This window comes from Aspergillus ambiguus (genome assembly GCF_047715705.1).
Source record: "Aspergillus ambiguus strain CBS 117.58 unplaced genomic scaffold BDV59scaffold_2, whole genome shotgun sequence".
In the NCBI taxonomy this organism is placed as follows: domain Eukaryota; kingdom Fungi; phylum Ascomycota; class Eurotiomycetes; order Eurotiales; family Aspergillaceae; genus Aspergillus; species Aspergillus ambiguus.
In genome coordinates this window covers 165185-178318 of record NW_027395515.1, presented here as the reverse complement: position 1 = coordinate 178318, position 13134 = coordinate 165185, and the positions used below count along the sequence as shown (strand labels likewise).

General features: G+C 52.5%; 4 protein-coding genes across 4 annotated transcripts; all 4 read left to right on the top strand.

The window, feature by feature from the left end:
* Nucleotides 1-606: 606 nt before the first annotated feature.
* Nucleotides 607-2545, top strand: BDV59DRAFT_208329 (major facilitator superfamily domain-containing protein; the record flags this gene model as incomplete). The annotated part of the gene is made up of 8 exons (XM_073695182.1): nucleotides 607-886; nucleotides 943-1058; nucleotides 1108-1174; nucleotides 1236-1375; nucleotides 1431-1725; nucleotides 1787-2077; nucleotides 2147-2260; nucleotides 2322-2545. The coding sequence occupies 8 exons, from the start codon at nucleotides 607-609 to the stop codon at nucleotides 2543-2545; spliced, it is 1527 nt and encodes a 508-aa protein (XP_073552210.1).
* A 1823-nt stretch (nucleotides 2546-4368) lies between these two features.
* Nucleotides 4369-6044, top strand: BDV59DRAFT_167748 (uncharacterized protein). The gene has a single exon (XM_073687967.1). The coding sequence runs from the start codon at nucleotides 4400-4402 to the stop codon at nucleotides 5924-5926; it is 1527 nt and encodes a 508-aa protein (XP_073552209.1). The 5' UTR covers nucleotides 4369-4399; the 3' UTR covers nucleotides 5927-6044.
* A 117-nt stretch (nucleotides 6045-6161) lies between these two features.
* Nucleotides 6162-8576, top strand: BDV59DRAFT_167747 (arrestin (or S-antigen), N-terminal domain protein). The gene is made up of 4 exons (XM_073687966.1): nucleotides 6162-6572; nucleotides 6624-6947; nucleotides 7005-7577; nucleotides 7631-8576. The coding sequence occupies exons 1-4, from the start codon at nucleotides 6360-6362 to the stop codon at nucleotides 8369-8371; spliced, it is 1851 nt and encodes a 616-aa protein (XP_073552208.1). The 5' UTR covers nucleotides 6162-6359; the 3' UTR covers nucleotides 8372-8576.
* A 136-nt stretch (nucleotides 8577-8712) lies between these two features.
* On the top strand, nucleotides 8713-12834 carry BDV59DRAFT_44904 (uncharacterized protein). The gene is made up of 3 exons (XM_073696417.1): nucleotides 8713-9359; nucleotides 9429-11651; nucleotides 11710-12834. The coding sequence occupies exons 1-3, from the start codon at nucleotides 8998-9000 to the stop codon at nucleotides 12692-12694; spliced, it is 3570 nt and encodes a 1189-aa protein (XP_073552207.1). The 5' UTR covers nucleotides 8713-8997; the 3' UTR covers nucleotides 12695-12834.
* The last annotated feature ends 300 nt before the right edge of the window (nucleotides 12835-13134 follow it).

The window sequence follows — 13134 nt, the reverse complement described above, 5'->3', positions numbered from 1 at the left end:
CAAAAAATCCGAAAATTTGAAACGCCAATGGACCAGGTATGTTGGCTTTGGTTTGGCGTTGTGCATATTCGGGACTGAAAGTTGACCAATTCAGTAAACACAGCATTGATTCCCGGTATGGATGCATACGAGGACGTCCTCTAGATGTAGTAGCTATAATTCTCTAGTTGCATGCTATTCTCTGCAGACTCATACATTCCCAAATATTCACATAGGCGTATACCATGAATCAGTTGTGCGCCCAAAGCATTGTCCGGTCTCGGTAACCTGGTAGCATCTTGTGCCGAGAAGTCCCATTATTGGGCATGCTCGTGTTGATCTGAGCTAGTTACTTCTGGGCACTCTATGTGTACCGCATGGGATTGGCTGGATATGGTGGGATAACTGAAAAAGTTTCTATCCCATTCCATTTTCAGGGTATTATGGGATGCGGGGTATGTACGGGATTGGGGTTGATCATCCTACATTGTGGGGTACCCCATACAACCAGCTTCAAGTTGGGGTTAAGACAAGCCCTCACACAAAGCTCTTTATACGGTCTGAGGCCCCAGGCCCTTGCCTGGGCCTCTCGAAGTGGGATGCTTTTTTTACTCATCTTAGCTCGCCATGGACGCAATTATGGGTACAGATAGGGAGAAACAGTCCTCAGCCAATATCGAGCATGATCTTAGCTCGAGCGAAAATGAGGCCCGCGATGCGGTTCCAGTGCCCCAGGTTACTCCCGAAACAGAAAAGAAAGTTCTCTGGAAGATGGATATTCATTTAATCCCTATGCTGGCTTTACTGTATCTTTTGGCCTTCCTCGACCGTGGCAATATCGGCAATGCGAAGATTGAAGGACTTCTTGATGACTTGAACATGTCGGGGCATCAGTACAGTCTGGCTTGTAAGTCTCTAGGCTGTCTCTAGGAACTCCGACTAAGAAATTGTGTTTTCTTCTAGTGACGGTATTCTTTTTCCCGTACGCGGCATTTGAGCTTCCAAGCAATCTGCTTTTGAAAAAGCTACGACCATCCAGATGGCTTCCAATTATAATGCTTGCGTGGGGAATTGTTATGGTAGCTACCTCTATCGCTTGTCATCTCTCTCAGAGCCTAACTTCTCCAGACGTTGATGGGGGTTGTACAATCTTACGCTGGGCTCGTAACGACCCGTGTTTTCTTGGGTGTGGCTGGTCCGTAGGCTCGTTCCAATGGTTGACTGACATCTCTGACATTCATGCTCCCAATATATAGAGGCAGGTCTATATCCAGGAACAGCCTACTACATTACCCTTTGGTACCCGCGCCATAGAGCACAGTACCGACAGGCGCTATTTTTTAGTGCGGCGAGCATTGCCGGAGCGTTCTCCGGCATTCTGGCGTACGGGATCGCAGTACGTTATCTCCTTCTTCATTAACGAAACCAATCGATAACCTCAGAGTGATCAGAAAATGGATGGAGTTGGTGGTTATGCGGGCTGGCGATGGATTTTCATCCTTGAGGGTCTTCTCACGGTGGTTGTCGCTTTTATCGCACCGTTCGGCATATACGACTCTCCTGAGACAGCCAGCTTTCTCACAAAGGAGGAGCGAGAATGGGTGATTTGGTCGATACGCAATCAAGCTAAAGTTGGAGATTCTGCTCCTGAAGATCAAGCCATCCACGCAATGGAAGCCAGTAAATTTCGGTCAAAATACGTTTGGGATGCTTTGACAGATTGGCAGATCTACGTTGGTCTTATTAGTATGGCGCCTTAACGATGATTATAAACTTGCTGAGCTTAACTAACAAATTCAAATCATAGTGTACTGGGGCATTACATGTCCTCTGTATGGTGTCTCGTTCTTCCTGCCGTCTATTATCAAGAACTTGGGGTACACTTCATCCACAGCGCAGCTCCTTACTGTGCCCATCTATATCACCGCTGCCTTGGTGGCAGTCGGCGGAGCCTGGGTGTCTGACAGACGTCGGCAACGGTCCCCTTTCATCATATTCTTTATGTCTCTGATTGCCATTGGTTTCATTATTGTGATTGCATCGAGCGGTAGGGGAGTCCCAGGAGTCGTCTATTTCGGCGTATTCCTTGCAGTAGTTGGTACGTCCCTTATCCTCACTTGTTCTTCTGTCAACACACATTAAGGAAAGATCAATTAACGTCATGCAGGGATTTATCCCGCCTTCCCAGGAAACGTCACCTGGCTGAGCGTCAACCTTGCCGGTGACTATAAGCGTGCCGCGGGGATGGCTATCCATATCGGCGTCGGAAACTTGTCTGGTGGTAAGTCTCCTGGTCTGGGCTCGGTCTATTTACATGCACGTGGTTAATCAGTGATACACAGCCATGGCATCCAACTTCTATCGCGAACAGGATGCGCCCAAGTACATTCTGGGACATGCTTTGGAGCTCGGGTTCTGTGTGGCAGGAATAATAGCGGCCGTGATACTCCGTCTCGGTTACCAAAGAATCAATCGGCGGCGTGACAAGATGGATATATCACGATATGACCCCGTGGAGGCAGCAAGACTCGGGGATCGCTCCCCAAGCTTCCGGTATATGCTCTGAGAAGCGGGTACGAAGGTTTCTTGCATGTGCCCCTCGATGTCTAGTGCTGCATGTATATTGGAGGAGTTGCCAAGCTATACCGACCTATCCGCGACGATAAAGAGCATCTTCGTGCCATAGAACAGTGTATTATCTGTGATGATGAGGATACCTATAAGTCTAGCAAGATGCTCATCCCAGGAATAGTAACCAGTCTTTTTATTCATCCTATAGCCCCTCGTGACGGGCTGGGCTATGTCTACTGAACTCCCCGTTTGTATGATGATCATTGTTTGACTGGTGCGACTATAGAGTGTCTCTGAGTTACCAATGGCCCATTGTATTCCTCAAGAAGTTCCACTATGTACTCAAATTAGGTCACATTCATATCAGATAGGAAATTCTTTCCGTCTCGGCAGACTAAACACCGTAATTTGCCTTGGGTTCATAAGTCATGGTGCATCATGCGGCATCCGCATATGCCTTGATATTACGTTTCTGACATTGTCGAAGCAATGCCGTACAGCACCGCTGGATTCACCACCTGCTGATTGCTGGTATAGCGAGAGAACCTGTGATCATTCAGGTAGGCCATGCACTGATTGTTTTCAAGCTTCCAGGGTCTGACAATTTCATTAGAAGGACACTACATATTGTCAGAATAATTTCTATTGCTAGTCATACGCCTATATCTTCTGATCAATTTGGTAGACAAGAGATTGCGCAGTGTTTATATAAACCCCCTCTACGAACCCATCTGCAAGGGCGTTTCAATCGGTCATTTCAAATTCGTTCGTAAACACAAACCTATAACAACCTCCGTCTCCAACCATGTCACAGGTAATTGAGTATACCGCTAGTCTTGCCCCCGGAGCAAACCCAAATTATGCCCAGGTGATCGTGACGGATCTCCACTACGCAAGTGGTGGTGGTGTCGCGGTTAATGCGTTCCTTGGGATTGTTTTTTACTCCCCTGTTAGCATCACAACCACGGACTTTTGGGCAACAGTTGATCCCTGGGTTGCTACCACACCAGTGATCGTATCGAGTGACAAAATCGATGCAGACACCTATCTGATCACTATGCGCCTGGAAGTCGCTGAACCACATACCTTCGGCCCCGGCTCGAAAGACATCCTCAACTGGGGCATCAACGGTGATATCACTCAAGACACAGAACGCTACCTAAGCTCTTTTAAATTTGCTGCTGATGAGATACCTGATGTGACCGGGGCAGTCAGGGTGCATGTTGCTCCCGCTCCCGATCCCGGTCTTGTTGGCCTGGAGCAGCAGCTGACTTTCACTGAGGAAGGAGGACGACCTGTTTCAGACACTGTGCCAGTGGGCCAGTTCAAGGATGTCTCTTTGATCCCGGGTACCTATACCATTACTGCCTCAGACCTCAGCACTTCCGATCAAACTGTCAGCGCGCCTGCACAGGCGGACCCTAGTGTCATCACCGTCGTCACTGGAGAAACCGCTGCGCTCACCGTGACATATGGCCCTGTTGTTTACCATGGTGCAATCGATCTGGTCATTGAACCGCTGGTAGACTTGGGTCTAGAGCAGCTCCACGTCAGAGTCGCCAGAGAAGGCGACACCCTTGCCGATTTCGAAACTCTCCCTGAATCAACCACTGAGTTACGACGTCTCCCTCCGGATGGATTGGTGCACATCAGTATCGATTCTATAATCCTGAACAACAGACAGTATCCTTTCAACGCAAAGGAAGCGCAGCTCCAGCCTAGCTTGATACGAGTAGTTTTTACTCAAGATGACGTTATCGTTTCCGATATTGACCCGACGGGCTTTGTAACTCTGCCCATCGTCGTGACCACAGATGTCTCCTTTGATGTGTCAATTCCTGTGCGGCTCATGTCTACCTCATTCACCGGCTTCAAAACCACTGCACCCAGCGATTTCATATATACCCAATTGGTACTAGCCAGGGCCGGGAGCACTCCATTTGCAGTACCCGTGAGGCCCCGTGTCTACTCAGTCCAGGTGACGAGCTTCGTTCATGAAGGTATTATCTACGAGGTAAATGCTCCGACAGAGTTGACTGTTGCAAGTGATGGAAGTACAGTGTTGGGGTTGACTGTGGTGCAAGGAGCTAATCTCCAAGTCCGCGGGTTCCCCAATTTCCTGAGCTTCGGGGGATGTGCCAAATTGGTTCCGCAGGATGAAGCTGATTTTGTAGCCGCCCGTACCTCCTCTATATTCATGTATGCCGGAGTCAGTGGCGATGGTGATCCGGAACAGAAACTACCTGACGACATGCAAACCAGGCGGATTATTCAGTTGGCGCGTGCGGTGAGTGCGACACTCGGACAACCAGTGTTGCCCGTGATGGTGTCTTATACCTGCAATCTGTCCGGAGGTGACGCCCGAACCAGACTTCAAAATGCAGTCTGGCTAGAAAACAGCTTTGGGAACTTTATCCTGGCTTTAAAGATCGCGTTGGAATTTATCGATGAGCAGAACCCCGTTCCCGCTGGCTTCGTCGTAAATCCCGATTTCATCGGCGCCTGCCAACAGGACGGCATAGCCCCGAGCTATGTAATGCCCGTACGGGCTCCATTGCAGGCGGCACTCGATTTCCGTGATGTGAGTGTGACTATCCCTGATGCCATCACGGAAACGCTTGCGGGATACGTGCTCGCTGTCAACTGGTTGGTGCGCACGGTGGCCCCGCAGGTTACCTTCGGCTGGCAGATCAATGTATGGGGGGTCGGGACCTCATACTGGCTCTATTCCAACGGCAACGAGCCAACGGTGAATGCTCAGCTGACGGCCAATTACACGCGAGAGCTTGGTGTCTTTGACGTTGAGGCAGTCGGTGTGGCTCCACCAGATTTCATGGCCATCGACCGGTACGAGGCGGATGATTTCACGTGTCGTTCCTACTGCAACTCTTACTGCTATGGACCTCGCGAATGGTCGCGGTTCTTCGATTACTGCGCGGCGTATAGCTTGGACATGAAGGTCCCCATAATGCCCTGGCAGATCCCGGCGAGTCACATCCCGCTGGTGACCGATTTGGTCGATGACTTGGAAAGAGAACATTGGGGCACCGGCGGCAGCTACATCTTCGGGGATCCGAACATTGGATCAGACTATCACCAAGTGAACGAGAAGATCCTGGCGCTGCAGTTCCCCAATAATACCGAGATAATGGGGAAAACGGCAGAGGAGATGTTTATCCGCTCAGAGCCATTTGATATCACACTCCCTGCCTATCGGGACTTCCTCTATCGCGGCATCTTCGCGGTGCTCCTGGGAGGCGGATCAACGACGGGAATCGTGTCCGCGACTGGCGACCCCAGCCCATGGGTGCGAGACAGGCTCAATGCGTACATGGACAACCCAATTCCGCTCAACGCTGCTCGCCTGAGAAGGTAGAGACGGTCCAGTTGAGGGTGTAGGAAGGAAGAAAGGAAGAATTTGGCATGTTGGTAGTTGAGTTGAATGGAATTGACGTTGACCCTTGAATAGTACGTAGTGGTCGTGTCTGCGTAGGGCTGAGAATGTTGGTGCCTGAGGGCCTGGGCAGCGTGGCGGTGCAGTGCCGTCATCGTGGCTGAGCAGGCCCAGACTCTCATTCTTGTTGACAGTCGAAAGTCTCTCGTCCCTCCATCTCCGACGATCATCCATCAGGCAACCGGTATTCGGTCCAGTCCCGAAGAACACGCTCGGGCTCTTTTTAATATAAGTGCTGGAGATAGCCCGTTGGCCGCTCCACGTCTTCTCCATCGCCTCGAAACGTCATCACGCCCGCCCGAGCGGAGTATTCTAAGAGGCAGTGTCCATTTCACTTTGCACAGGGCGAGTCGCCATGTCTGTGACTATCACCTTGGACCGGCCTCATACGCACTTCACCAATCTGGACTTCCTGACGGGCAAGGTCGTCCTGCATCTTCCCTCGGAAACCCCCATTGGAGGCATCCAGGTCAAGCTTGAGGGTGAAAGTCGCACGAGGCTGTCAGGTCCGAAACATCCGCATCATGATCAATCCGACAAAAAGCGCACCGAGCTTGAAGTTCACAAGGTCAAGATTCCCTGTCGATCTCTTTGGCGGACCTGTCTGACGCCCAAATAGCTGCTGTATAAAGTCTTGAACTTGTTCCCCACCCCCGCCGTCTTCAACGCCAAATCCCCCACGACGTACACCTTTGCACCCGGCACATACGAATATCCGTTTCAGTTCAAATTTCCCTTCAATAATGCCTGCAGTTTCCACAACAGCATGCTTACCAATCTCAACATCACCGGACTCAAGGTCGAAATGGCCCGGGATACAAACCGACATCTTAAGAAGACGTTACCTCCGTCGTTAACTGGCTTTCCCGGTGAAGCCGATATCAAGTACTATATCAAAGCCACCGTGATCCGACCACAGTTCTACAAGGAGAATCTTCGTGCTGTGCGTGTACCCGAACTTTCCGTTAATTCATTTGCCAAGTGCTGATATCCCGCCCAGATTACCAATTTCAACTTCCTGCCCATTGAGCCGCCCCGCACCGGCAATCCAAATGAAGAGACCTACGCACGTCGTCAGCATCAATTCGTGAAAGCCCCTACTCAATCCCGAACAAAGGCTCTATTTCAAAAGGTCTCCAATTCCTCGCTCCGCGACCCCCCAGCCGACTGTCCCCGTGTCTCCGCCGATATCCGACTACCTAATCCGGCCATCCTTACATGCAATGAGCCCATTCCCTTGCGCGTTCTCGTCAGCAAAGTCTCCGAATCGTATGAAACGATCTTCCTGCAGATGCTGCAAATCGAGTTGATCGCATACACCCATATTCTCGCTCACGACCTGCGTCGAACGGAGAGCGGTAGTTGGGTGATCCTGAGTCAAAGTAATATGGCCATGCCGTTGGGTCGAGGAGGCGACCCTGCGGGCTCCGAGTGGACTCTCGACGCAAACTTATGGAATCGCGTGCCCCTGCCGAGCTCAGTAGCACCCACCTTCGAAACTTGCAACATTTCGAGAACGTACGAGCTCGAGGTGCGCGTGGGTCTGACCCATGGCACAGTTGGGCATATGAAAGTAAGCCACAGCTTCTGCGCCCTCCTGTAACCGCTGATAACTAATGTATACAGCCCCAGCTCATCGTGCTTCCATTGAGAATGCCCGTCAAGGTCTATTCTGGAATCGCCCCGCCGCAGGCCCTTCTGGACGCCATGGCAGCAACGGGACGCGTCAAGCCAACGATCCCTCCGCCAATGCCGAAGCGGCCAACGGAAGACGGTGATGAACGGCCACCGATGCCTCCAAGACCTTCCACAGGCCCCGCGGAACTATCCGGGTCGGCAACCTCTTCGGTAACACCGGTGCCGGTCAGCGCCGACGAAACTTATGATGATGCGCCACCAAGCTATGAGGACGCGATGGCGGAAACTCTGAGTCCGGTGGATGGCCCCCGTCGCGAGTATAACCCACCAGATGTCTCCTCTTCCAGGAGATCGCTTGAATCTGGAGCTGATCCAAGGCCTTCAGTTTACCCTGGAAAGGATCCTGAAGCTCGGGCATTCTACGGTAATCGGGATGCCAACTCATCCTCGGAGTCGTTCGACATGCTTCCCTCGACTCCTCCGGAGTCGCATTCTGGATCGCCACCGACCTCCCCCGTGGCACGCCAGCAGAGTGTGCTGAAAATCCACAAGGTCCCGCCGCCTATGGAAGATAATCCCCCACAGTATGAACCGGTTGCGGAAGATCAACTCCAGCCTCCCCAGGACCAGCGTGCACGGAGAGCATCCAGCCCGGGCTTCCGTCCGATGAACCTTGGAGTTCCCAACCGGAAACCAGTTCCTCGAAGTCCAAGTTCGGGAGGCACGTAATTCTATCAGCCTCAAATTTGAGTCGCTGTTCAGCAAACCTAGCGTGAGATGAACATATGCAAAGATTGCATGTATACGGAGTTATGGGTTCTTATACACTTGTTCTTCTTAATATTAGATCCTGTCCGAGAATGTGTATGCCTTATGAGATCATGCATCATGTATCTAGGTAGTAATATACTCTGTACGCCCGTACACGTCCGACTGTCATGTCTTCCAACGTGGGAAGTACATGGAGCGAGGGTGCCTCAGGCGGAAATCCCGAACAGGATTAGCGGCTATCAATTTCGGGCGATCTCCAAGCTTGAACTCCAACCGGCGCTCGTCCTTCTTCACCGCAACACGCCTTTTCTCGACGCCTTTCGTCGATCGGTTTGCCTTGTTATCGGCGCTCGGGCGTGTTGTGTTTGTTTACTCTGCTTGCTTTTGTTCTTGTCTTACGGGTCCCGTCTGTCCGCAATCGCACCGCACTGACGCGACTAAAGCTGTTATCCTACCACCCCCAACTCCGCAGACCCTGGATCAGCTTCCTCGAGTCAACCAATTCTTCCGGGTGTGTTGCTGATGATCAGCTTCAGGGATTCCTAGCGATTTGAGAGGAGTGGAACCCGTGCCAGCATTCCAACATGCGCCTCCACCTGATCATTCAACGTCACGGTCTGCCCGTGACGCGCATTCTCTGGACAACGTCTCCGCCATCGCTCTTTGAGCAGCATGCGCGCAATCCTTCCTCCGTATTCGCTGCGCCTTCCTCAGCCATCACCTCGTCGCGCGTGCCGAATGCGCTATACGCGACGGGCGGTTATACCATCGCGCAGTTCCTCGAGGATGTCAATGAGGTTGTCCCGCTCGAGACGGAGCCGGGATTGTTCGACAGTGAGTATAGCGGTCAATGGGGACTGGAGGATTATGTGGTTGAGGTCTGCGGGTCGGAATGTCTGCATTACATGGAGGTTGAAGGCTTGCTCCGGGATGGTGACGAAGTCTTGTGAGTCAAGCTGTGTGGCTCTCGCGCACTGCGTTCTGGCATTGCTAACCACCTGTTTCACTCTCACAGGATCCGCGCTCTCCAAATCTCTGATCTTCGCGCTCGACGTCTGTCTGGTCGCCACCAGATCTCTGCAGACGGCAAGCATCTGATCGACGGCGTCCCGTTCGGAAAGCCCTTCCTGAAGAGACCGACCGCCTCGAGACCCGCCATTACCATTCCCCCGCGTAAGAAAAGACGCACGAGCTTCGCCACATGGGGAGATGGTGTCGGCTACGAGGAAGAAGACACAGAGTGGGCCCCTCCACAGGCCCCATCCGTGAAGGAGACTTCTGCGCTTCAACTCAGGGAGGAAGATGATGCCGACTATAATGAGGCCGACCAGGGCGATGATCTCGAGGACTACCACGAGGCCCATGAAGATACCGGGGATGGCACGGTAATTCGGCATGACGTCGATGACCGTGTCTCAGATAGTGAGGCCGATGGATCCGATATCGAGGTCGACTTGACGGATGAGCTGAATGATCTCAAAGCTGATATTGAAAATATCTCTCCCATGCCCGAATCAGATATCGTCGCCGACGAACCACAGCCGGCTCGGTACCGAACGCGTCGTCAATCCAGTTTTAAACCCCCCGCACCCAGGAAGAGCTCTCTAGCCAAAGCTACCGTAGATGCTGATCCTTCCCGGCGAGACTCGAAGGCAGTCAGGTTCGGTCAGCAGCAGGATGCGTCTACTCCAAAAGTCATCAAACCCAAGGAGGTCACGCCTCCATCTCAATCGTCCGATAGTGTCAGCGACAGCTCCTCTGCGTCGAGTGATTCGGGTGATTCCAGCTCGGACGGAACGAGCTCAGACTCCTCGGACGACTCATCCGCCTCCGACAGCGACGGCTCTTCATCTGAGTCGGATAGTGATGATTCTTCTAGTTCTGAGTCAGGTGTCTCGTCCGCGTCGGAGTCCGAAGACGAAGGCATCTCTAACCTTTCCACATCCCATGTCAACCCTCCTGGATTTGGGTCCTTCCGAACCAAGAAAAGCAACGCTCGCAATAAGATGCGACGCCGATTGACCAAACTCAAGGAACTAGGACATCTGTCTCCGGAAGCCGACTTTGCCGCTTTACGGAGGTGGGAGGAAACCAACGGAGGTCAGTACGTCGAACCTCGGCCACGGATTGACTCGAGAGAGAAGGAAAAGGCCGAGTTTGAGGCTAGACGCGAGAAGCTGCTTCTGGACCTTCAATCAGGGGGCGTGGACGTCACGGCAGATGCGTCCGCAGTCCCTGAGAAGGAAAACGTTCCCCCTGCCGAGTCGAAGCCGGCTGAAGATCGCCCAAAGCAGTTTGAACCTGCAGCGGAAGAGGAAGCAGAAGAAGGCCCGCCATCAAAACGACGCACTCTAGATATCGCCAGCTCGCGACGCTTGCTTTTTGGATCACTTGGTGTCCGCACGCCCCGGTCCAAAGAGGACGAGGAAGCGACTCGAAAGAAACTAGCAGCAAAGGCTCGTAATTTTACGCCTCAGAAAATTGTTCCCACGGAAGAAGCCGCTGGGGAGCCAGAAAGTGATTCAGACGAAAACTGGCAAGACAAATTGGTTCTCCGCGCAACGGAATGTGTCTACGACGACATCGAACTGAGTACTCCGCCCTTCCCGTTTGAGCAGCGTTGGGATACGGAGGCGAGCCAACTCATAAGATCGCGAAAGGGCTGGGGAAAGAAGCGGAAGAGAAGGGGTCGATTTGCCGTTTACGACGGTGAAAACGAATCCTACGAGAATGAGGGCAATAGCTACATGGAGGGAGATACCGAGCTTAACTACGATGACACGGAGCAATTCAACGAAATTGCCGAGGACGAAGTTGAGGCCGAACAAAATGAAGTAACGGCCGACACGGAAGATGATCTTCCTCCTATGCCCGCGGATGTGACCTCTGTACCTGCCCTTGAGGAAGATGCCCTGAGGCTAGGCTCGGTCATTGCGTTCAAGACCCTCGACATGTCGAAAGAGACGAACTGGCAGCCCACTATCTCGGAATATCGGGTGGCCAAGGTGCACGAAATTCTGGAGGACAATGTAGTCAAGGTACGACTTGCAAAGGAGTATCGACGACAACCTCGAGAGGTTGAAGGCGAAGACGGTCGCCAATATAGTGGGTTCGAAATGCCCGGGTACGCGGATGATGACGAAGAAGACGACGGGTTCCGTGAAGTCTTATTCGCCGATCTCATTGATCCCAAGCTTCTCCGTGCTGGCGACGCAGGAGAGGCGGGAAATGCTAGCAAGTTAGTAAATTGATTTCCTTGTGTTGTTCGTTCAGCGTCCAGGCGCTCACTGTCCCAGTGCTGTGGCCGAATCTTCCGCACTGAGCCCCAAGCCTGCTGGTGATGAGACGGTGGGGAATGATGACCTAGACCAGCAACAGTCCACTCAGGACTCCTCCAGGAATGTCGAGCCGGCAGTATCCACCATGGATGGTAGCGAAGAGTCCCAGATGAGAAATTTCAGTCCTCAAGTGAAGTCACCCGAGTTCTCTGGGTTTCATTCTTCGGAGTCTCATGCCTCCAATTCGGAAAGCTCAAGCTCAAGCGCTAGTCAGGGTTCCTCTGACTGCGATTCCGAGAATGAAGAAGCGGCCCAGGAAGACGCTCCATCCACTCCACAACCCTCTCAAACCTATCCCCAGAGCTCCCCTATATTAGGCTCAGGCAGTTCGGTAGGCGAAGTCCCGCTCCGCGACTTGATCAGCATGCACTTCAGTCAAACTCACGGATATGGCGACTCGTCAAACCAGGGCCAGCCCAGCTCCTCTCAGTCGGCGGTTTCCAACCCTTTCTACGAGATAGACAAGGAAGGCGAAGAGCGTCGCAGTCGGGACTCCCAAGGCGCGAAGAGCCTCGGTATGAGGGAAGGCGACACGACGATGGACTTCGTTTCCGCCCATGAGTATCCATCTTCGCCGCCTTCCGCACAGCCTGAAGGGGGCAAGGGATTATCTCCTTCGGAGGACCAGTCGCTTGTCAACCCACCCCCTGTGAGCAACTCTCAGGAAGTGAAGAAAGATTCCGAATCGCAGAAGACACCCGCTGCTTCGCTGACGTCGAACGAGATCGTGGATCTGACCCAAGAGAGCCCGCACACGTCTCCGGATGTGAATGACAAGGGATCTACCCGGTCTTCGCTGCCTCGTGGGTCTGGATTGGTACAGAAGAACAATACCGGTACGCGCCGTCAGACCCGGCAGTCAACGGGAGCTCGAACGCAAACGTTGAAGGAGGTCAGCATTACCAGCCCCAGTCGAAAAGGACGCAAGCGCGGGTCGGGGTAGGCTACAGCGTCTGGAGGAACGCAAGTACATAATGGTCGTTGGGATAGATCGGAGTTATACCCGAATTTCCACTAATCGAATCCATAGATACCTCAAAGTTATATCAATCAATACCTATTTCAACACTCTGTATACCTGACAAAACATGTGTTCTGATTGGCGGACACCCCCGGGCCAGCGACGTCATACATATTCGTTCATTTCTCCAGCATTCCTCCGATTCCTGTTGCTGCGCATGGTCACTTTGACCGAATGATCCAATGGACCGTACATTGATTTATGACATCGCATGGACGTATTCCTTTGCACGTCCCCCATCTATTTCTCTCGACTAAGTCCAGGTTTGGCTGTCAGTCACCACGCAATCCTCTGCTTATGCACCTACCCCTCTCCCGCGGCTCACGCAAGAGCTTCCTATCGCCAGCTCCCTGGTTCTCTCA